Genomic DNA, 24,054 nt, shown 5'->3' on the forward strand with positions numbered 1-24,054 from the left:
TTTTTGTAGCTTCAGTAGTTTATATTCAGGGAGATGGATTATCTTTTTGTAAAACTCTTGGTTTGTGTTCATCTGAAGACAGTCGGTCATATACACACGGGACAGCATGACTAAGTGAAGCATGGAGTTTCCCTTTATGGGCTGTTGTTGTTGCAGTAGATAGATGTGTTTGACCGGTGGCATTGATTTTTGTTTTGTTTTCTCACTTTAACCAAGCTTTTGTATTTATCCAGTGTATTTTTAAGCAGTTTCACTTTGCTATGTGAAGATCCTTCAATATGATGAAACAAGATTCTCCCTTTAGTATACTTCTACTTTTTTTTAAATATTTAAGTAAGTTGTACTTTTCTACTTTTACTCAAGCATATTTTTGGTCAGATACTTGAAGAGTTCAGATGCAAAAGCCTCTAAGTGCCGTCTGAAATTTTCCTCTAAAATGAGCATTTTTATCAAGCTCCTATATTTATGTTCCATTATTTCCCTTTAATTGCCATTAGAGTAAAATTACTGAACCTATACATAGGAGCCTGATAAAAATGCTCATTTCTGATGAAAATTTCAGATGGCACTTAGAGGCTTTTGCATCTGAACTCTTCATTGTACTTTTATTTGAGTAAAAGTTAGCTCTGCTCACCCAAAGCTTATTCAGGAGACTACCATCAAATGTTGATCACACACTGCTTACTTCTGTACATCTTGACGGACAGATGACCGGGCCAGTGAGCTGTTTGCTGTTTTGTTTGGCAAGAGCCAGCCAACATGAAGATTATAGCAGGACAACCAGCGGAAGCCAAGGACCACAGGGAACTCTGGGAGAAAAATAATGTAAAAAAAACCACCCTCATAGTGTAAAAAGACCTGGGGCAGATGGAGATGGAGCTGATGCAGGTGGAGTATACACTACCAGTCAAAAGCTTTTGAATGGTCTCTTCTGTTCACCAAGCCTGCATTTATTTGATCCAAAGTACAGCAAAAACAGTAATATCGCGAAATAGTTTTACTATTTAAAATAACTGGTTTCTATGAGAATATATTATAAAATGTAATTTATTTCTGTTATGCAGCTGTATTTTCAGCATCATTACTCCAGTCTTCAGTGTCACATGATCCTTCAGAAATCATTCTAATATGCTGATTTGCTGCTCAAGAAACACACACACACACACTATGGTCTAAAATATGCTTTTTTAATTTTTATAGAACAGTATAGACTGACAGGAATCAAGGTGGTAGAGAAAGGCGAATGGAATCAGGAGGATCCTCGAGTTGAAATATTCCAAAAGCAAAGTGACAGTCGGTAAAACCAGCAGGGCTTACAATACAACTGACACACGGGGAACCAAAACACAACCAGCAGAGAGACACTCAAAAACAAAACAAGACAGGTCCAGTGAGGGCCTCTGGTGCCCGGCGAGTGAACTACAGCAGCAGAGCACTGACTACAGTAGAATGATGAGCCACATGACAAAAATAAACCTTACTGCAAATGATGAAGGGCTTCAACTACAGAACATTACATTTCTGTAAAGGTTTTGTGGTTAACACCTATAGGCACCCAGGGCATGATCATTTAAAACAGTGCTAGGTCTCCTGAGTCACGACCCAGAAACGGGCTGCAGGTCTGATTTGGGTCATGGACGGCAAGGAACAACTGTGCTAAATGCAAATAAGAAAATAAATGATATTCAAAATAAATACATGTAAGGATCCACCTGCTAGTCCAAACAATGGAGTCCAGCGGCCTGGTCGAAGGTTTAATGCATGTTCGGTCTTTTACTTGCGCCTCTGAGTTTATCTAGATTTAGTTTCAATTTTAGTCTAACACCGTGCTTGATCTGACTCCAGTTTCAAGTGATCATTAAATTTAGACAATATTCATAATTAAACACTGATCACAGATATAGATTGTATATTAATTTAGATATTTGATTATTCTGAAAATCCCATACTTTCAGTTCTTCGTTCATAAGGGACCAGGTATCGCTTAGCAATTCACTCGGCCAGCAGTGAACGCACGGCACAAACTCGTCAGTTCTGAACTTACTCAGAGGGTGCAGAGTCGTAATGATACCTTTGCGTGAGCTGCGCCTGCATACGCATAACAAAAAGCGTATTTATTCCTATAACCACGAGAGCTACACCGTAAACAAAAGGGCCATAAACATTTATTCAGATTAGATCTGTGTATGGGGGATGAGAAGCCTCAGTAGGAGCTGTTCTCGTGCCCCAAATGTTCACACCTGTAGAGCAATGTCTATCAGATTTGGAAAGGAGACCGCCCACAACAGAAGTACAGAGTTAACTTAAGTTTTCAATATTTCTCATAATATAAGTGACTACTGTGAAATTGAGACCATTTTAACAATCGCACAGAGACCTTTCAAATGATACCAAACATGAAAGGGTTATGATTATGAATTCTGAAGATACAGTAAATATCTTGACACTTCTATGTCATGCGCGGGAAGGAGGGAGCCTAAAGATGGGTCAAGGGCCAGATGAGCAAATAGTCTTTCTCCCAGATCTTCCCGTCAGATTAGAACGTTTATTGTTTTATTGCATGTCGTGTGTGCTGCGAGAGTTTTGGCCTCATGAGGAATTAATTTCATAAAGGAAATAATTTCACTCCTTTCATACATAAAGAAACAACAACTTTGACGTATTGAGCAGCATTGTAATGAAATGGTCCTGTTCAGCTTATTTCAAGCAACAATCAGTTTTCTTCTTGTCGGTTCTTGATCATTTCGGTTATCTTTGGTACTGCTTTGGGTCACCACTTGTAAATCAGTGTGTAAAGCATATATGCCATGCAATAATCGTCTGAATAAACAAATCAATGAATAATTAGAATGACTGTCACGTTTAGTCTGTGGCTCTCACCTGTCTTGGTTTTTGTTTTCTCGTGTGTATGTACCGTCTGTGATTTTTAAGTTCCTTGTTGGTTCCTGTCTTGACTAGTTCTGTTCGCTGTGTTGATCAGTGCTTATCTACTGGATTACTTCTTGCTCTCTAGGGATGATGGCTCGTGTGAAAGCACATTTACATTTACTGATGACGGTCCAAATAAATGATGAAACTGCAAACAAGATGAACTGAGAGCAACCATATACTGAAAATATTCAATAACTGCTTTGAATGAAAAACAAAAAATTCTGGGTTACTGAAGTACTGAAAATATTCTTTTTCCCAAAAACTCAGCGATCATCTTCTGTGATGCGAGAGGATCGTGAGGGGCGAGACTGCAGTGGGGTGTATAATATTTCATTTGGGGAAAAAGAAGGTAACGTGTGTGTATAGGTCTATGTGTGTGTGTATGAGACGCCCTTATCTGCTCCTGTAGTTAGGCATTCAGTACTGATACTGATACTGTGGCTTCAGCTAATCATGAGAGTCAAACATGAAACTGGAGAGTCATTCGTAAGCTTCATACAGTCACCAGGGTCAGAGTTAGATTTACACGTGTTTGATAATAACGGCTATCAACAGCGGCACCTTTTTGAGGTTTGTTTAAATAAACAGTTGTATACTTGGAAACCAGTCTATCAAACTGATTTTTATCCTGAATGTGTGGATTTCAGACCTTATGTCCTATTTCTGATTGAGCAGAGCTTGTTGGTGTCGATTCAAATGACACTGATATGATGTCTGTACAGTAGCTGTCAGACTAGCTCCAGCAACTATATAATTACATAATTACAGTCTTTAAGAGTGTATTAATCACATTCCTTCCAATATTATGTTTCTGTTCTGCAAGTACGCAGTACTAAATTAGGATCCAGCCTGAAGATAAAGGTGTGTGTGTGTGTGTGAGAGAGAGTGTGTGTGTGTGTGTGTGTGTGTGAGAGAGTGTGTGTGTGTGTGTGTGCGTGTGTGCGCGTTTTTGTGAAAAGTCAGGACATAGATGCGTATAATGACGAGGGTATGACAGGTATTACAAGGTGAAGGTGACTTTTCAGGACATTGACCCACTTTTCAAAACGCTTATAAATCAGTTTGTACAGTATTATGCCTAAGGAGAGTCTCCACAATTCACAAAAACAAACGTGTGTGTGTGTGAGTGTGTGTGTGTGTGTGAGTGTGTGGGTGTGTATGTGATTAATTACTCATCTCTCTGGAATACTTGAGATCAGTCTATACAAATGTAAGCAATCAGCTTCCTGCCGTACTGGTTTCTTCATATTGTCTTTCTTTTTTATGCAATATAATAAAGATAAAATAATCTGATAAATAAATGAATATATATGTAAAATAATCAAAATCTGATGAATGTGTGTGTTATGTAAGACTCCTAAATCTACTTCTTTGCACATTACGACTGACCTGGTTATTTATTTCATAGATAATAAAGGTTAACTTTCCATATGCTAACTTCATCAGCTGTAAACACTAACCTGTATTACCAAATGTGCCTGATTCGCAAGGTTTTTAATGTTTAAAACTGTTAGTCGAGAAACAAATCTTTTTATGTTTGTTTGCTGGAATTTTAATTAGAACAAAATATTTGCATTGACTTGGCTGTGAAAAGAGCGAGACCTATAATTATTTCATTGGAAAATACCTGAGATGCATAAACGGCTGTGAAGTTCACGGGAAACAAGGCGAAGCACAAAAATGTTACTAAGAACACAGACTGCCTGATAAGAACCTGAACTCTTAAGGCCAATTTACCACAATTACAATAACACTGGAGAATCCCCGAAGTACCGCCGTACAAAGCTAAATACTTTCTTTTATCAGCTACATTTAATCAGCTGAAGCTGAAGTTTCTTCTGCGGTATGTTTGCTTATTTGTTTGGCCCTTCAGTGAATACCTTCTCCAGCTATTCTGTTAGTAATTGTACTAATGTATATGTTTTCCTTTCAGTGGAATAAATCAAATTAGCGTTTGATGCATGGGTCAGGACTGTGCTCGGTCCCTCAGTACCACAGAAATCCTCCCACAGTTGTAAGGAAACCCTCCAAACCTGTTGGTGCAGGTATGAGGAGCTGTGACTGACAGACCGAGGTATAATGTTTCCTCCTGTAATATGAGTGTGTCACTGATTTCAGTGGTGCATGTGTTAAACCGCCGGCTGTGTGTGATGGTGCAGCGACACTGAGGACTGTCAGACGAACATCTGGAGGAATCTGGAGTGAAGCACAGTGAGCAGAGCGATTCGACCCGAGGTCTGTCCATCAGACTCCGGAGCCAGAGATGCATCAGGGACGCCTGCGGCTGCGGCCGTGGCTGGAGGAGCAGATCGACTCCGGCAGATACCCTGGAGTCATGTGGCTCGACCAGGTCAGCTGCTTCAAGTCACCTTTATTTATATAGCCTAGCGCTTTTAACAATACAGATTACAGGTCAAAGCAGCTTTACAGTGTCAAAGAGGAAAATAGCGTGTCAATAATGCAAAAGGACAGCAGTAAACACTTATCCAGCTAAATAGTGTCTGTGCAATTAAGTTGGCAATATCACTGAAAATTAAGTGTCCCCAATTAAGAAAGCCGGAGGAACCAAAGCTCTATCGGTGACAGAATGGAGAAAAAACCCTGCAGGCTTCAGATTTGAACCAGCCTCATTAAGCATTTAACTTTCCAACTTGCCCAGTGAAGCGTTACACAGATGTCGAATTTACTTTTAACTGCCATACATATCTAGATATGTCAGTCTGTATATATATGTGTTTTCCCTTCAGTCTGCCAGAGTTTTCCAGATTCCCTGGAAGCATGCAGCGCGGCACGGCTGGAATATCGAGAAGGACGCCACTCTGTTCAGAAACTGGGCGATCCACACAGGTAGAGACTGATTTCTCTGATTACAGCACATAGAAATGAAAGATATTATCTTGAAGAAGAAGAAGAAAAAAGAAAAGAAAATAGACAGAGATAAAAAAAAAAATGAAGCAGCATATCATGTTTCAGACACATATTTCACTGATATCTATGAAAATCTATCATGTGACGTCTGTGAAAAGATTTGTACTAATGTTTCATCACAAAGTTTTTCATTTTCAAATAGCCCATTTTTTCCACTTTTTTTTCCCACTTCACGAGTCAATCGTCAGAAAATGATCACAATAACAAATATATAAATGTGACCCTGGACCACAAAACCAGTCTTAAGTCTCAATTTTTCAAAATTTAGATTTATACATCATCTGAATAAATATGCTTTCCATTGATGGACAATATTTGGTTGAGATACAACTATTTGAAAATCTGGAATCTGAGGGTGCAAAAAAATCTAAATATTGAGAAAATCACCTTTAAAGTTGTTCAAATGAAGTTCTTAGCAATGCATATTACTAATCAAAAATTAAGTTTTTATGTATTCACGGTAGGAAATTTACAAACTATCTTCATGGAACATGATCTTTACTTAATATCCTAATGATTTTTGGCATAAAAGAAAAATGTATAATTTTGACCCATACAATGTATTGTTGGCTATTGCTACAAATATAGCTGTGCTGCTTATGACTGCTTCTGTGCTGCAGGGTCACAGATATGCTATATACTAACATATGTGTTGTTCATTAGTTATTAAATGGTACCACCTGCACTGGTTACCATAAGAAATAAGATCTATGAATGTCCAAATCTGTATTTTCATTGAGTGAATGCACATTTGCTGTAGTGTCAGGTTTCGCTTGATGTTTTGCTTCTATGAAACTCATCCACAAACACTTATTTTATATCACTGCAAAAAAAAAAAAAGATTTTCTTATTTAGATATTTATACTAGAAAACAAGACAGACATACTAAGCAAGAAAATCGTTTTTTTTTTGCGGTTTATTCAGCAGCCTCTGAAAATATTTAGACTGCTTTGGACATTCAAGTCACTTAAAAATGTCTGAATGTCTTTTCATTTGATAAAAAATAAAATAATAATAATAAATGAAACCCTGTGGCAGTTGATGCTTTTCCCTGAACATCAGAAAGATTTATTTTTAACTGCGTGATCTTGAGGTGAAGAGAATCACAAAAACAGAGTTTAACAAACAGAAAGAGTTCAAGACTTTTTGTCTCATTTGGAAAGCTAACGCTTCATTTTGTGAAATGTTTTGTCTGAAAAGTGTGCTGTATATATTTCAGATAAATGTGGATTGTTTTGATATTTTAATATATAATGTGAAGACACTTACATTTATAATTGTAACAAAACACTGAGATTTTGGCCGAATCCTTTGAAAAGTCCAGATGAAGCACCAGATCAGCTCATTACTTGTGATTTTACCAAACATGTTTAAAAGAGGAGCTAAATCACGCCAACAGTGCTCAGCTTGCACCATGTGCTGAAGACTGGTACTGTAGACTCCTCTCCTGGGTTTCAGGGCGATACAAACCCGGCACAGACAAACCCGATCCCAAGACGTGGAAAGCAAACTTCCGATGTGCGCTCAACTCCCTGACAGACGTCAAAGAGCTTCAGGACAAGAGCATCAAGAAAGGCCACAACGCTTTCAGAGTTTATATTCTCCTTCCACACAGCAAAACAGTCAAAAGGCGCAAAGGTATCTGCGCATATGAACCTTCTGGGATATTAATACTTCTAGACTTCACATATAGTGCATCTGTGTATATTGTGGTCACTCTCATTAATGCATAAGAAGTCTGAGTTTGTGCTGATGTTTCTCTTCAGCTTTAAGGTGTTTGGATACCGACAGTAAAGCAGCAACACCTCCACAAACACAAAGGAACATACCTCTGGAGAGATTCACAGGTGAGAACCAGTGACAGGTGACAGCCTAAAACACAAACTACCTTCCCCATCATAATACGTGCGTTATATCTGTCCCGTATGGATACAGAGGCCTTCTGGAAGCTGACAGATGACCGAGGCAGTGCCACGGCTGAAGCCAAGTGTGTCGAGGAGGAGAGACCGATCATCACCTACTCACAGGGTAACTGTACTCGTCTGTGGACGATAATTAAGACTAGCGGAGGTTTAAAAGCGACTAATTAATGACCTCCGCAGGACTGCAGCTGAACAAGACAGACGAGCACGAGCAAACAGAAGCTGTGCTGAAGGTAATGTCTCTGATGGACATGGTGGCTTGACAAACCGCATGCTGTTCTCATCCAAACATGGGTTAGGAGTCGACTCGAGCAAAAGAGATCTCAGGATGCCAAAGATTAAATATGGCTCACTTGCATGAAGCTGGAAAGCCTAATAAAAGCATCTTCGGCGGCCTTGCTAGCAACAACTGTCTGTTGAACATGATCGCTGGAGCATCTGATGCACAACAGCTGATAACGCTTTGCCGTCTCAAATTACTACATTTATCAAAATAGTTTTCAGGTGATTGTGAGTGGCTCCACAGGTCACTAGCTGCAAAGGCAACTTACCTTGAAACTTAAAAAATACTATAGTAATTTATAGTAAATACTATAGTGCTTTTGAACCATACTATAGTAAAGTGTATTATATATTATAGTATTTACAGCATACTGTAGTATTAACTGTAGTGAACTGATAAACTGTAATAAATACTGTAGTATACCTTTTACTACAGTAAACTGTAGTGTATTGTAGTATAATATACCCTATAGTTATAGAAAACTTAGTACAGTATTGGGTAAAGTAATTTATTTATATTACTAGAGTTGTTATATTACCACAGCAACTACAGAATTACCACAACAAATTAATTCAAGTGCTTTACTATAGTATGGTTCAAAAACACTTTTTTTTTAAAAATTTACTATAAATTACTATAGTAGTTTTTCATTTGGGTTAGCTCAGTTTTGGGAACAGAAAGCTGAGGTTATCGGTTAAAAAAAAAAAAAATTGTATCTGTCTACCACTCGAAAAACACTAAATAAATAGCTCACCCAAAAATGAAAATCATGTCAATTATTCACCCCGAGGAAGTCAATGGGGACCAACAACTGTTACCAGCATTCTTCAAATCATCTACATAATAACAGAATTGTGATTTCTGGGTGAACGATCCCTTTGACCCTTCACGAACTCGCTTCAGCTCCAGCTAACGCTTTGTCAAGCCAACGCCGAGGTTTGTTTTATTCCTTGTTAATTCCTTGAATGTTGGATTTAAGATGGTATGCGTTCGTTCTGCAGATCGTGGATCACCTGAAGAACCTGGAGCACTGGAGTCCCTCGTACGAGAGCGATAGGGGCTGGAGGCCAAACTCCATGTGGATGGGATGCATGTGTAAGAAAACCTCTCAACATCCTACAGCTATTCCCAGTTAACACTGGAGGACAAAATAATACTCTAACAAAGTGTTCCACCTAACCATCTGATCATTTTTAAGGATTACGTGTCCTTCTTAGATGCAAGCTAATGTGATTTGCCTTTGAGATCTGTGAACTCCTCTGATTTCAGGCGAGACGATGGAGTTTTCCGGTTACTCCTTCCAGACTGACTGTAACATTCACAATACCTCATCGGGCCAATACAACTAGACCGACTGAGCGAGCACGGTCATACTACTGCATTTGTATTTTTTATTTTTTTGCAGTGCAACTGAAGGAAAAGCATAGTAATTAATCGACATGTTAATGACTGGACAGTGAAACCCTGCCTGAATGATTTTGAGTTGTAATAAATTATGATAAATTATGCAAAATGTTTCTTGGTCACTAATACCAGTGGCATAAGTTATCCAAAGAAGACATCAGCTATTTTTATTTGTTAGCCAAATCTTTCAATAAATCTTGAGTTTATGCTTTGGATTAAACTGTGTGTCGCCTTCATTCTCAAACGACTCGATTCTGACTCAGTCGGGAGATTTTAATCACGTTACTGCATAATTTCATTTCTTTCAAATAGTGCTGTCAAACGATTAATCGCATCCAAAATAAAAGTTTTTGTTCACATAATACATCTGTGCGTACTGTGTTTATGTATAAATACACACATACAGCATATATTTTGAAAAGATTTACGTTTATTTATATTCATATAAATTATATCATATATAAATTTATTATATAACGTAAATTACATACATACATGCATGTGTGTGTATTTATATATACACAATAAATACACACATACATCATGTAAACGAAAATATTTATTTTGGATGTGATTAATTGTTTGACAGCACTACTTCATTCCAGCCCACGTCAGAAGAGCAGTGAGTTTTACAAGCAATGAAACACAGCCGCGGTGCAGTTTAAACACCACTTTAATATCAGTGGGACAGGCTGTATAAATAGCGTAACTGCGAGTAAAAGCAATCAGCATATTTGATGGTTCTTAAAGGGCAGTAAAAACATGAGACGGAGTCCAGATCAGTAATCGAAGGCCTGGCTGAAGCTGCGTTTCTGAGCGCCTCCTCCTCCTCCTCCTCCTCCTCTTCTCCCGCCGGAGCTGTTGCCGCCTCTGAAGCCGAATGACCGGCGTCCTCGTCCACCGCCGCGTCCCCCGAAGCCTCCGGACATCCGCTCGCTGATCTGCCGCATGCTCTGCTCCATATCGGGGAGCTCTGTGGCCACGCTCAGCTGCCAGCGCCGGCTGTCCTGCCACTGCTCCTGCAGACAGACACACACAGAGCCGAGTCAGCAAACACACGCCATCAGCGGAGGACAGGCGTCTGTTGACAAGCCTCTGTTAGTGAAACCCGAGAGCGCAGAGCGACTCTCAAACACATCCAAGAGGCTTGGGAACGAAGACGCCCGTGTGTACAGACACGTCCTCCAGCGTCGCTTTACAAGCCGCTCCAAACACACAAGTGCATCGTCATACCTGCATCTCTTTCACTTTGTTGGCCGGGATGTCGAAACACACACCCTGAGAGAGAAACACACACAGGACACGTTAGAAATCAAGCCCTGAACTCTCAAAAACAGAGATGCAGATCCTCAGTCTCACTTAGGGGTGTGTGATATTGACAAAAAAAAACCTCTCTATACTTTTTGGGATTTTATCGATAACGATAATCAGACATTATTGTGCTGGTGTCTTAAGTGTGCTGGTCAGTTCACAACAGTGATAGAAATTTAAGTTCAACAGATTTAAGTTTAAACTGATTTTTACATTTTATGGGCATTTTTACCTTTATAAACCCTTTTTTTTCTAAAAGTGTGCATCATCTTTTGAGTCAGATTCATAATACACATTTAATCAGTGTATTATGAAATCAGTATCAACTAAATTCATCTTTGCAATGCAGAGGAAACACAGAAGCTGCACACACTGTTGCATGCAAAAGAATAAATAATGTTTTGATATTTTAAACATAAAACATTGAATACTGATTTTTGAAATGATTTAAATAATAAAAATATATTTTAAATGCGAAATTAAAACCGCCAGCAGGTGGCAGCGAGTCACTGTTAATCAGTGAGTCATTGCGATTGAACCGAATCATTTAAACGGTTGATTCATTGAAACACCGTCATGTTGCTCAGAGACGCAAAACCAGGAAATATGGTGTCTAAAACGCAAGTCTCTTAATTAAATTGTTTATTGAACTGTTGTAAAAAAAAAATCAATATCTCAGTAGTGTAATGGTAATTTTTGGAGGAAAGAAAACGCACTCGGTTCGTGTGAAATTTATTAACTATATGAAGTGGTATAAATATAAACATTTTCTGCCCCCATATCTTGAATTTGTGATCATTCTAAATATTTTAATAAACTGAATCATGCAGTGAAAGAACACTCGCACTAGACTTCACGTAATATATGTGTGCTCTGCAGGTGTGTTTTAAATGGTTTTTGCAAAATTATTGATAAATGTCAAATCGCACATCGTTAAAACAACAATTACAATATTATTGCAGACGATATATATAGCACACGCCTAGTCTCACTGCTAATTTAGTCATTTACATGCTACCATGATTTAGAAATAACAAACAGTCATCCTTCAGAATATTGCACCTTAAGTGAGAATTTGGGGATATATGCAAATGTCTTATAGTAATATATGAAAATAAATAATAACACAGGACAACTAATTGATAAAACTGATAATAGACGATCAACAAAATCCATTATTGATTATTCAGGTCTGTGCACAGAGAAACTCATCACTGATATCCGAAGCTCCAGAGATGTGTGTGTATGACAGAGACCGTAAGAACAGCTGCGTGTGTTCACACATGAGTATTTTTCCAAGCATACAACTTACATTTGATACTCACATTGACTGTAAATGTTTAAATGCTGAGTATTTCCACTTTACATAAAGGCCTGTTCTGACCTTAGTGTGTGCATATATATCAAAGTGTATGTGTGTTTATTTCACAATTAATATTTAGTATTCATTTTGATAAAATAGCTGTTCTTAGACGTTAAATGCACCTTTACAACTGCCCATGTTTACCTCAAACCTTAGTATTGCAAGCAATATCTCCAAGTCACTGTAATGGCAGTATGTGCATGTTTCTATAGATCAGTTTATGCTTTATTTAAAACCGTCATAAATATATGCATAATTCATGAATTATTATTTAATTTACACAATATAATATATATATATATATATATACACACCACAGAATAAAAAATAGAGAGAAATCTATAATGAAAAATGTATTATTACACCCCTAATTTAGAGTTACTGAGCGTCAGGCAAACACAGCTATATAAATGTTGCTTTAATTTGACTATTTTTTGTCTTATTTGCTGTCATTAGTTTCTAATCATATGTTTTGGCAATCCGTCCCAGCAAACATCAAACTAGATGTGAAGAGCACTGAATGAGGTCTTGGCTTCAGTGAAACACTGAGACGTACCATCTTGCCCTTGAGGAAGGTCATGCGTTTGATGTGCTCGTCGATTCCCTCCCCGAGCTGCTCCTTCAGGCCACGCCAGGCGTAACCGATGTTGTGCATCTCTTGAGAGCAGTTCAGTATCATGGTGGTGAAGCCCTGAGAGAACATGACACAGATTTGGAAACGTTTCACACAGACTCCCAGCACTGTATTCAATGACTCACGTCCTGGCCTTTGTTTTTTCTACAGTTAACATAGAGTTAGTAGTCTAACAGTTTTGCTGTAATGAGATGTTTTGCGTCTGTGATGTGGAGCGGCTGTTGACGTACGGAGTCGGAGCTGATGAGGGATCTCTGCTCCAGGCTGGTGGCTCCTGATATGTGAGCGAGGGCCGCCGCCAGCGCCTCCTCGGCCCCGCGCTGCTCGATCAGCTCACGCGCCGCCTCACGGAAATACCCCACCGCCACGGCCGGCACCGAGTCCAAAAACCTGCCAACAGCAGCACATCTCACATTCAGTCCGATACGTTCGGTTACGTTAAATGAAAACATTCATCTCTGTATGCACATCGGCAATGATAATTAATCTGAACGTCTCTGACTTCATGGCATCTTTACTGGAGGACTGGATGATGTCGTTGGCTGTTGGGACCCCGACCCGTTTGAAGGTGATTCCCTGCAGCAGGTGAACACAAGGAACGTTAGTGACGCAGACGGTTATTAATCAACCATCATTTGCTCAGCTGATGACATTGTGGTTCATTTTCAGCAAAGGCATTATTCTGGGCTGATTCAGGACAACTGGGACACCTCGGTCCGATAAAAGTGTCACAAATTACCTCAATTCTGTCATGTTAAAATGTGAGCCTGCAGCACAGAAGCAGTCATAAGCAGCACAGGTATATTTGGAGCAATAGCCAACAATACATTGTATGGGTCAAAATTATACATTTTCTTTTATGCCAAAAAGCATTAGGATATTAAGTAAAGATCATGTTCCATTAAGATATTTTGTAAATTTCCTACCGTAAATGTATCAAAACTTCATTTTTGATTATCATCATCATTATTCATCTTTGTTATATTGCAGCCATTTGCTAAAATCATTTAAGTTCATTTTTTTTCCTCATTAATGTACACACAGCACCCCATATTGACAGAAAAACACAGAATTGTTGACATTTTTGCAGATTTATTAAAAAAGAAAAACTGAAATATCACATGGTCGTAAGTATTCAGACCCTTTGCTCAGTATTTAGTAGAAGCACCCTTTTGATCTAATACAGCCATGAGTCTTTTGGGAAAGATGCAACAAGTTTTTCACACCTGGATTTGGGGATCCTCTGCCATTCCTCCTTGCAGATCCTCTCCAGTTCTGTCAGGTTGGATGGTAAAGCGTTGGTGGACAGCCATTTTAGGTCTCTCCAGAGATGCTCAATTGGGTTTAAGTCAGGGCTCTGGCTGGGCCATTCAAGAACAGTCACGGAGTTGTTGTGAAGCCACTCCTTCGTTATTTTAGCTGTGTGCTTAGGGTCATTGTCTTGTTGGAAGGTAAACCTTCGCCCAGTCTGAGGTCCTGAGCACTCTGGAGAAGGTTTTCGTCCAGGATATCCCTGTACTTGGCCGCATTCATCTTTCCCTCGATTGCAACCAGTCGTCCTGTCCCTGCAGCTGAAAAACACCCCACAGCATGATGCTGCCACCACCATGCTTCACTGTTGGGACTGTATTGGACAGGTGATGAGCAGTGCCTGGTTTTCTCCACACATACCGCTTAGAATTAAGGCCAAAAGTTCTATCTTGGTCTCATCAGACCAGAGAATCTTATTCAGGTGTTTTTAGCAAACTCCATGCGGGCTTTCATGTGTCTTGCACTGAGGAGAGGCTTCCGTCGGGCCACTCTGCCATAAAGCCCCGACTGGTGGAGGGCTGCAGTGATGGTTGACTTTCTACAACTTTCTCCCATCTCCCGACTGCATCTCTGGAGCTCAGCCACAGTGATCTTTGGGTTCTTCTTTACCTCTCTCACCAAGGCTCTTCTCCCCGATAGCTCAGTTTGGCGGACGGCCAGCTCTAGGAAGGGTTCTGGTCATCCCAAACGCCTTCCATTTAAGGATTATGGAGGCCACTGTGCTCTTAGGAACCTTAAGTGCAGCAGAAATGTTTTTGTAACCTTGGCCAGATCTGTGCCTTGCCACAATTCTGTCTCTGAGCTCTTCAGGCAGTTCCTTTGACCTCATGATTCTCATTTGCTCTGACATGCACTGTGAGCTGTAAGGTCTTATATAGACAGGTGTGTGGCTTTCCTAATCAAGTCCAATCAGTATAATCAAACACAGCTGGACTCAAATGAAGGTGTAGAACCATCTCAAGGATGATCAGAAGAAATGGACAGCACCTGAGTTAAATATATGAGTGTCACAGCAAAGGGTCTGAATACTTAGGACCATGTGATATTTCAGTTTTTCTTTTTTAATAAATCTGCAAAAATGTAAACAATTGTGTTTTTCTGTCAATATGGGGTGCTGTGTGTACATTAATGAGGAAAAAAAATGAACTTAAATGATTTTAGCAAATGGCTGCAATATAACAAAGAGTGAAAAATGTAAGGGGGTCTGAATACTTTCCGTACCCACTGTATATCTCAATTTTCCAAAAATTGACCCTTATGACTGGTTTTGTGGTCCAGGGTCACAAATGATAAACAATACAATAATAATAATTTTAAAAAAAAGAAATCTTGGACAAGGTTTATGGAAAAATTAAGTTTTCTGAATTGTTTTGTCAGTGTTTTTAAAATGTTGTCGTGACATCTGTCTGATCACACACTATTTGTCATTTGTTGTTAAACCCACATTCACTCCTCTAACAGTGGTTTATGATCAGCTGATGGCGTCTCACCGCTTTCTGCTCCACAAACTTGAGCTGGCTCTCCTCCTTACGCTGGTAAAAACAGATGCAGACACCTGTTCTTCCGGCTCTGCCAGTCCGTCCTGATCGGTGGATATATGACTCCACATCCTGCATTCACAACACAAGTTTAACTTAAACTATAGAGAAAGGAAAAAAGATCCTATCAGCAGGGACTCATCAAGGACCCAAAAAAAAAAAAAAAAAAGAGAATAGTACAAACGTGCTAAAACACTAACGAAAACAGAAACATTTAAAAAACCAGCCACAGCTTACCAAATGTACAAACAAAATAACTAGAATTGAATTCAACATAAAACAGGGACTGACTGACGTACGTTTGGAGGAGAGCACTGAATGACCAGGTCCACCTCGGGGATGTCCAGGCCGCGGGCCGCCACGTTAGTGGCCACCAACACTTCGAACGTGCCGTTCCTGAAGCCCTTGAGCGTGATCTCTCTCTGTTTCTGAGGAATGTCTCCATGCAGCGACTGCGCACTCTGAACCACAACCAACGGAGACAGGAGAGTCAAAAACAGCGGCTGTGTTTACATGCAAGCTAATAATCTGCTAGTAATCAGACTGACGACTCAATCGGGCTGAAAAGCCTTCATGCAAACACCTTAATCGATCCCACTGAGCTGACTGAAAGGGATGGTGTACTGTAGATCATTTCCAATTCAATCAAGAGGACATGCAAACATTTAATAGGACTGAAAACTAAGTACTAAAAAGTACTGCGTATGCCATTACGCATTTTGTGGAACGAGCTGTTGTTTGAAATGAAATGTCATAAATGACTGTAATGTTACTCTAAAATTCTAAAAGTGAAGCAAAACAACATCTCATCAGCTCTTGAAGCTTGTCACATAACCCCATCACATTATTTAGCATTCATATAAACACTATGAGCCAGTTTTACTAACAGCTTGCACCAGCGCAAACCATCTTTGGCGTTAAAATAGTGCTGTCAGGCTTTACTAAAGACGCGCAGTGAAGAATCAGCGCTGAAAAGGCGTGGACAGTTATTTTTGCACCTGATCTTACTGAATATGTATTCGCAGAAGTTTCCCTTTCAGACACAAAAGTTATGGGAGGAGAGTATTCAAATGAATCATGCAATGCATTTTACTGGCATTTGCGCCATTATTTAACGCCCAAAAAAAACGCACATCTTAAACTATTTTGCGCTTGAAAAGGCTGCAATTATTGTTGCAGAGATCAGAGAGCACGTGGTAGAAAGGAGAGGAGTTTTTCCACATGTATTAATGTATTTTGAATGCCAGAAGAACACATTATCCGAACATATCGTTAGCCAAGCCATGTTATATTTAATTTGCTTCAGGAAATAAAAGATGAATTGGAACACCAGCTCTATCAAAACGTCTAGCAAACCTTCATTTTTTGGTCTCTGGTTCTTTTCAACATACTGTGGCTTCTTTATTTCTTTATTTGCGACGCCGCTAACTTGTGCTGCGCTTGGTATATTGCGTTGGTCAATATGTAAATCAAATGTTGCATCTGCGTTCTTTAATTTGCGCGTTGTTAGCAGAAATTCCCCCTCCCATCAGCGCTGTTTTGGAATTGCACTAATTTGCCCCGTTTAGTAAAACTGGCCCCATGTTCGGATTCATCAATAAGAAGGATTTCATTCTGAAACAAAAGGTATCAATATAAACATGTCCAGAGATGGTGAAGAGAAGTGCTGCACCTGTTTGATGGATGTGTTCATGGAGAGCTCAGTGGCCTCTCTCTTGGTCTCACAGAAGACGATGGTCCGGCCGTGGCTGCCGCTGTACACCTGAACGACGTCACCGATGACTGACGCCCGCTGAGACCAGTGACACGCGATCGCCAAGTGCTGCGCGCGAGAGAACAAGAAGCACGAGCCAGCTTAGAAACGCCACATGCGGAGTTTGAAATAAAAACTGCTTGATATAATGGTAATGACAGCAGGCTCAAGGAATGCGTGCCATCCAATAATTCATAATTATAAATTAGCTACACACTGCAATAAAAAAATAAATACAAACTGGAAATTACAAAGGTAATGAGAAAAATGTTTGTTCAGAAAAGTTTGCTCTGCAGTGTTACCCACATGACTGGAACGAAGCAGCGCAACAAAAAACAAAACCTGATTTACGATGAAGTATGAAGAAAAATGAAAGCAGTTTTCCTCTCTTTTGCCACAAATTATTCTCCTACATTAAATATAACTTCAGCTTTTTAAAAACACAGGGATTTGTTGGCATCTTGTCCAGACGGCCCTCTCTCTAACATCTGCAAAAATTCAACAGATCAGAGTCCAGGCTCAATTTCACAGCAAGACAGACATAATTAACAGCGTGGCAACTGTGCCCAACATAATAATGCACACACATCGTCTTGAACTAGTGAAAAGATTCATTAACTGACCACAGTTACGCATTTAATTATTTTGTCTTTCATCACAAGACTCTGGCGCCACCTAGAGGAGGAACCCTGACTTCACAGAGACGTGCAGACCTGCAGTACTCAACATCTGAAGTGGATCAAAACATTTCATCAAAGTTGTCCTAAAGCCTAAACGCGTTCTTGTCTTAGGACAACTGTGATGAAATGTTTTGACCCACTTCAAATGTTGAGTACTGTATACTCTTCAACCCTTCTGATGATGGGAACCTAATTATGAAATTGTAAAGTAATGTTGTAGACACACTGCCACAGATTTAGCTAACCGTTTTTATGCATGTTTACACACGTTTTGTTATGTTTGTCGAGTCTGGATTTCAGAATGACCTTTACTCTGACTAACGAGCACCATTATGTTTACTGACTAACGTTGGGAGTTTTCCCAGACGTACACAGAACAGACTGCAGGCGCGCGCGTGACGTTACCTCCACTGTGGTGGCGGCTTTCTGGGTCCTTTTCCCGATGAGATCCACATGGATGAACTGAGAGCGCATGTATTTCTTGGCCACGTCATAAACCCAGGAGGGACACGTGGCTGAGAACAGCAGCGTCTGCGGTTTCTCCTCCGCATCTACGACAGAAGAGTTCAGAGATGCAGAGCGGCTGATGTACGTCTTTCACGATTTGGCCTTTAATTTGTCATCGGACGAACTCAATGTGAACTGATTACCTTTCTTGTAGGACATTGAGAGGATCTCCTCCACCTGCTCTGCGAAGCCCATGTCCAGCATCTGGTCCACCTCGTCCAGCACCACGTGCTTGAGCTGAGACAGATCCAGCTTGTTATTCTGCAGATGGTCTCGGATTCGACCCGGCGTTCCCACCAGGATGTCGATGCCATTGCGGATCGCTTCCACTGATGACAAGCCAATCATCAGGTTATTACACATCTTCAAACCGTATTTTTTGTATATATTTCCCATTCTTGGTCACAACTAAACTGAACCACACATGTTTTCCAGAGTCATTTCAAAAAGCAACTACTACAACAACAACTGTATGACGATTACAGCCTTACTTTGTGGGTTGTATGAACTTCCTCCGTAGAAACACGTAACAGACAGTTTCCTGGTGACGTCTTTGAAGTCTTTGGCCACCTGAATGGCCAGCTCACGAGTCGGTGCCAGAACCAACACCTGCGTGGACACAACACACATCACTTCATATACTACTGGACACATTCAACCAAATTCATTTCTCAAGATTAAAAAAAAAAAAACAACAGGTGCCAACTTCACGGCAACCTGTCAAAATAAAAGTCAGATTTAACATGTAGCAGACATATATTACTCTTGTATTACTTTTGTACAGTATAACGTAATATAATAAAAAATAAATATTAAAACCAGATTAACCACTTAATTGTAGAAAAAAAATAATTTTTTCCTCTGTGTATTGACTATACATCAGGTGTCTTTAACTAGTATGAACTTCCATTAAAAATATTGTTTGTTTGGTATAATGTACTTTCATGTTGTATTGCAAAATGCTGCTATTGAGGTGGGACACGGTTAAGACTAGGGACAGGTTTGGTAGTCTGGTTAAGTTTAACGGTGTAATTATATGCGTGTAATTAATTTCTGTAATTATGTCATTACACACATATTTTAGAATATAAATACAATGTAAAACATGTACACAAAAAGTGCGTTGCATCAAATGATTAATTTAATTTGTCAATACATAGTAGTTAAAGACACTTCATATAAAGTGGTTCCGAATGATTTAGCAAACCAGCAAAGAAGTGCACAGCACACACATGACCTCCTTCATCCTTCAGCATCCCAGGATGCACCACATGAGCTTGATAAAATCAATGCATCCAAAATTCTGACTGGCAGTACATAAATGAGGCATGCAGACTTTTGCACTCAAGACTCTGAAGGGTCCTCACAGTTTCCAGCGCCTCACGCATTTAATAAAACTGAATGAGAATGAACTTCAACTGGCAATAAAAGCATTTTTATCACTTGTTGTGATTTGTGAATAGTGACTCTGCACTGTTTCTGGTTATATAACATTAAAGCACAAGACAGACGACGCTAATACCAAGACTTTCTTGAATGTTTAAGACGATCAAAGCATTAAAAAAAACAACCATTAGAAAAAGAAAGAAAAAAGCAGAACAGCAGCATTTTCACGAGTGCACTTTTGAGCAGCTGCACTGTATATTTCAAGGCATTTTAAAAGCACTTATTTACAGCATTAGTCCATAAAGCAGCATAACTGTCCATGTTCATCACGCACTGACAGCACATATAACGCGTTACCTTCGGGGCCCGGCCTCTCCTGCGGTCCTCCGCTCCCGACTGCAGCTTCTCCACCAGAGGAACAGCAAACGAGAAGGTCTTCCCCGTGCCAGTCCGCGCCTGACCGATCACATCTTTCCCATCATACACAGAGTTAAAGGTCTTCACTTGGATGTCAAAGAGATACGAAACACCACGGGCTAAAAGAAAGAGAAATGTTTCACATAAGCCACAGTATGTTTGAGCGATGCGTCTACGAGTCTGTGAGAGTAACGTTACCCTGCAGCAGCTTGATGGTGTTCTGGGAGATCCGGAAGTTGGAGAAGGCTCCTTCTTTCTGCTCCGGAGTTTCCTAAAGAAACGATCAGATCATCAGAACTCACTCGCTATGAACAGAAGCAGAGGAATGAAGCGCTAGTACACACTTTCTCCCGGTCGCTGTCCGAGTCCTCGCTGGACGGTCCAGGCGTATCTACTACAGCTGATACAGGTGTTTTATCCGTCTCTCCGTTGCCCGTCACGTCCTCCACATTTGCCTTTTTCTTCTTTTTCAGCTGTATACAGAGATTGTAATAAACGACACGTGCTGCAGGATAACGATTTACACGAGATCTGAAGTCAGAAGAAGTCCGTTACCTTGAGCTGGCTTGTGTCCGTGTTTCCGTTCATGTCGGTGGACTCGGTGGGCATCTTCTCAGCCTTGCGCCGTTTAGGAGCCGGTGCATCACACTCCTCTGCCTCTGCCTCTGCCTTCTGCTTCCGTTCTTTTGTTTTCTTTTTCTTTTTCTGGAGAAAAACAAAAGACAAAAATAAGAGGCTCATCTGAGGTTCATCCAGCTGGAAAGTGCCAGTGATCCTTTACGGCAGAGAAAAATAAAGCCATCTCCAGCCGATTTCGTTGAGTCCCATTTTTGTCCTCATTCCCACCTGAATTTGGCACTGAACGCTTACGATCCGATCACCAAACATCAGCTCTCATGATGGGCTGAACACCATTATCATTACAGTGATCGTATGATCAGATGATGACGGATGAGATTTATGGGTTTATAATGATATCACTGATACAGATATTTCTAATATTCTCTCATCATTGAATGTCAACATGAGCACACATTAAAAGGTACAAAAATACTTTCATAAATACATCCAAGTACAAAAAATATAGTTTTCTGAAGTATCACTTGAACAGAGACACCATCACTTGAACAGATTTAATTTAGGCTTTCAGTGTTTCCCATTCATTAACTAGACTGTAACGGCAGACACACGCAGGGAAATACTGTAACGTACAGGCGCAGCACGATGCTCGAAATATTGGAAGAAAAATGTAAATATTGGAGTGGGGGTCTTCAGAAAAGTTTCATTTTTCCCTCTTACCTCCGTGCAATGCTCATTAAAGCAGCAGCTCTGCTTTGTTTACAGCGGTAACCAAGGAAACGCTGTATGATTGCTGTTCATAAGCGCCCCCTGCTGTCAGAGAGCGAGGTTGCATCTCATTCAGCTCGTCTGTTTGGTCCAGATATGTTTTATGTAGCATAATTACACAAAACTAAAATCAGAGCATTCTGTTTTTGCTTCATATGTTGAAATGATACAATCAAAAAAAAAATCATGCTACATGTTTGTTTGTATCGTGATTAAGTGTAGACATTAGGACAAAAGTACTGTACTGCCTAGTGTAAAGTAAACTAATACACCTCTGAAATACTCATTTTCATTTATTTTACCTTGCAGTTGTTTTACAATATATGGCCATTACTGTCATTTGAAGAGTAATAATAATAATAATATAAATGTATTATTGTTGTAAGCTCCTACAGCACTAGTGTGAAAGGTAATTAGACGGAGACAGTGTATCACTACTAAACTTCAATATCAGGCTCAATTCAATTCACCAACTCTTTTCTTTGCTCAATTTGCACGGTGAACCTGGGACGCAGCTCTTAATTTTGAGCTCTCAAAGTGCACCAGATAGATGAACTTAACTCGTACAAAACTCACGAAATCCTGAGGAAACACTATAGACACCGATCATAGCACATACACGCGGTACACTGAACCAGAACACATTCCATGCGTGTTGATCAATTAAAACGAATGAAAGTCTTGTGAGTGGCTTGCAGTGCTTCTCTGCTTCCACAACTAGACAAGAGCAGACAAACACAGATGGATTTAAGACGTCAAACGAGCAGTCTCTCGCTCTCTCGCCTCATCAGCTGTATTAGGAACCCAGATCACTAGTTTTAGTGATTTAATGCCAAAGTTAACACAATAAAATGCACAGCGTTATAAATTAATTTTAATGAAAATATTAATTGCATAATGATTAAATGTGTCCCTGCAGCACAGAAGCAGTCATAAGCAGCACAGCTATATTTGTAGCAACAGCCAACAATACATTGTATGAGTCAAAATTATACATTTTCTTTTATGCCAAAAATCATTAGGATATTAAGTAAAGATCGTGTTCTGAGAAGATAGTTTGTAAATTTCCTACAGTAAATATATCAAAACTTCATTTTTGATTAGTAATATGCATTGCTAAGAACTTCATTTGGACAACTTTGAAGGTGATTTTCTCAATGTTTAGTTTTTTTTGCACCCTCAGATTCCAGATTTTCAAATAGTTGCATCTCAGACAAAATGCTGTCAGATCCTAACAAACCACACATCAATGTAAAGCTATTTATTCAGCTTTCAGATGATGTATAAATCTCAATTTCGAAAAATTGACCCTTATGACTGGTTTTGTGGTCCAGGGTCACAAATGTTAGTTGATGCTTTCTCAATACAGCTTCCCAATTATGACACACGTCGTAAATATTTCTGATATTTCAACAGAGCCACTAACACAACACACACACACGTGCTGTTGGTGTTCATGCTAATCACACGTGATCACAGATGCAACTTACGTCACATATTTCGACTCCACGTGAGCACAGTGTCTGAAGAGAGTACAGAAAACACAAACACAGGACATGTACACTGTCTGAATCCCGACTCGTACAGGGCACAGCTGATATGAGCCCGGCACTGCTCCGGTTTGTGATCGGACGGGTGTGTTTGTGTGATTAGCATCAGTCAGCGCTGTGTGTTGCTCCTCTCTCACCTTCAGCAGCTGCAGGCCGCTCTCCACCTCCTCCATCAGTGCGCTCTGATCGGCCGCGGGCAGGATCTTAGACGGCATTTTAGATGTTGTGGAGCAGATAGACATGTGCGACTGTACTGAGATCGCACCGGAGGAAAAGAAAGAACCGGAAGCGACGTGCGTAGAGAGGAAGCGCTCATTCACAGAAGCGAAACTCTTGGGTCGAGTGGGCGGAGCTACAATCACAGCACGCGACATTCTGGTGCCCAGTAGTGAGAGAAATTAATTAAATGTTAATGTAAAAGAGAGGTGGGTTAAAATGATTAACGTTAAAACCGCAAACGATTGTGACGGTTATTAAAAAAAAAGTCCGCCATGTCGCTACGACCAATCAGAAAATACTTCCGCTGTGAATTTGACCAATCGTAGATAGGCTCAGTGACTCGCCCCTCCTCCGGCAGAACTGTGCTCTGTGTTCATGGCTTGTCTTCAAAATCACGTGACGCGGTACAACGCTAACTGCGCCACGCTGTACGGAGCGCCACGCGCGTCAAACTCAACCCCGCACATGTGTTAAAGCCCCGTTCGCACCGCGTGCCGCTTGTTTCCGTGTTTGAGTCGCTCGTGGGCGTTCCTCTAATGATGTTATTACATGTCTGGACAAATGCGACCA

General features: G+C 40.1%; 2 protein-coding genes across 2 annotated transcripts; one reads left to right on the plus strand and one right to left on the minus strand.

Annotated features, from left to right (window-relative positions):
- The first annotated feature begins 4,994 nt into the window (after positions 1-4,994).
- Positions 4,995-9,974, plus strand: irf1a (interferon regulatory factor 1a). The gene is made up of 8 exons (XM_058796324.1): positions 4,995-5,281; positions 5,679-5,778; positions 7,318-7,497; positions 7,626-7,706; positions 7,795-7,887; positions 7,962-8,014; positions 9,066-9,159; positions 9,334-9,974. The coding sequence occupies exons 1-8, from the start codon at positions 5,195-5,197 to the stop codon at positions 9,411-9,413; spliced, it is 768 nt and encodes a 255-aa protein (XP_058652307.1). The 5' UTR covers positions 4,995-5,194; the 3' UTR covers positions 9,414-9,974.
- A 149-nt stretch (positions 9,975-10,123) lies between these two features.
- Positions 10,124-23,596, minus strand: ddx21 (DEAD (Asp-Glu-Ala-Asp) box helicase 21). The gene is given in 17 exon segments (XM_058796323.1): positions 10,124-10,487; positions 10,702-10,746; positions 12,699-12,833; positions 13,007-13,166; positions 13,279-13,352; positions 15,578-15,697; positions 15,925-16,086; positions 17,298-17,447; positions 18,464-18,609; positions 18,709-18,894; positions 19,057-19,174; positions 20,309-20,487; positions 20,567-20,639; positions 20,713-20,841; positions 20,924-21,073; positions 23,403-23,522; positions 23,525-23,596. Coding segments are annotated over 17 exon segments (2,244 nt in total). The 5' UTR covers positions 23,582-23,596; the 3' UTR covers positions 10,124-10,247.
- Positions 23,597-24,054: the final 458 nt, after the last annotated feature.

Source organism: Onychostoma macrolepis, chromosome 13, assembly GCF_012432095.1.
Source record: "Onychostoma macrolepis isolate SWU-2019 chromosome 13, ASM1243209v1, whole genome shotgun sequence".
Lineage (NCBI taxonomy): Eukaryota > Metazoa > Chordata > Actinopteri > Cypriniformes > Cyprinidae > Onychostoma > Onychostoma macrolepis.

Bases quoted from the DNA above. Each gene is read 5' to 3' on its own strand.
- irf1a (XM_058796324.1), top strand. From the start codon at position 5,195: ATGCATCAGGGACGCCTGCGGCTGCGGCCGTGGCTGGAGGAGCAGATC. The intron at 5,282-5,678 runs GTCAGCTGCTTC...TTTTCCCTTCAG, and splicing joins GAGTCATGTGGCTCGACCAG to TCTGCCAGAGTTTTCCAGAT. The intron at 5,779-7,317 runs GTAGAGACTGAT...CCTGGGTTTCAG, and splicing joins AAACTGGGCGATCCACACAG to GGCGATACAAACCCGGCACA.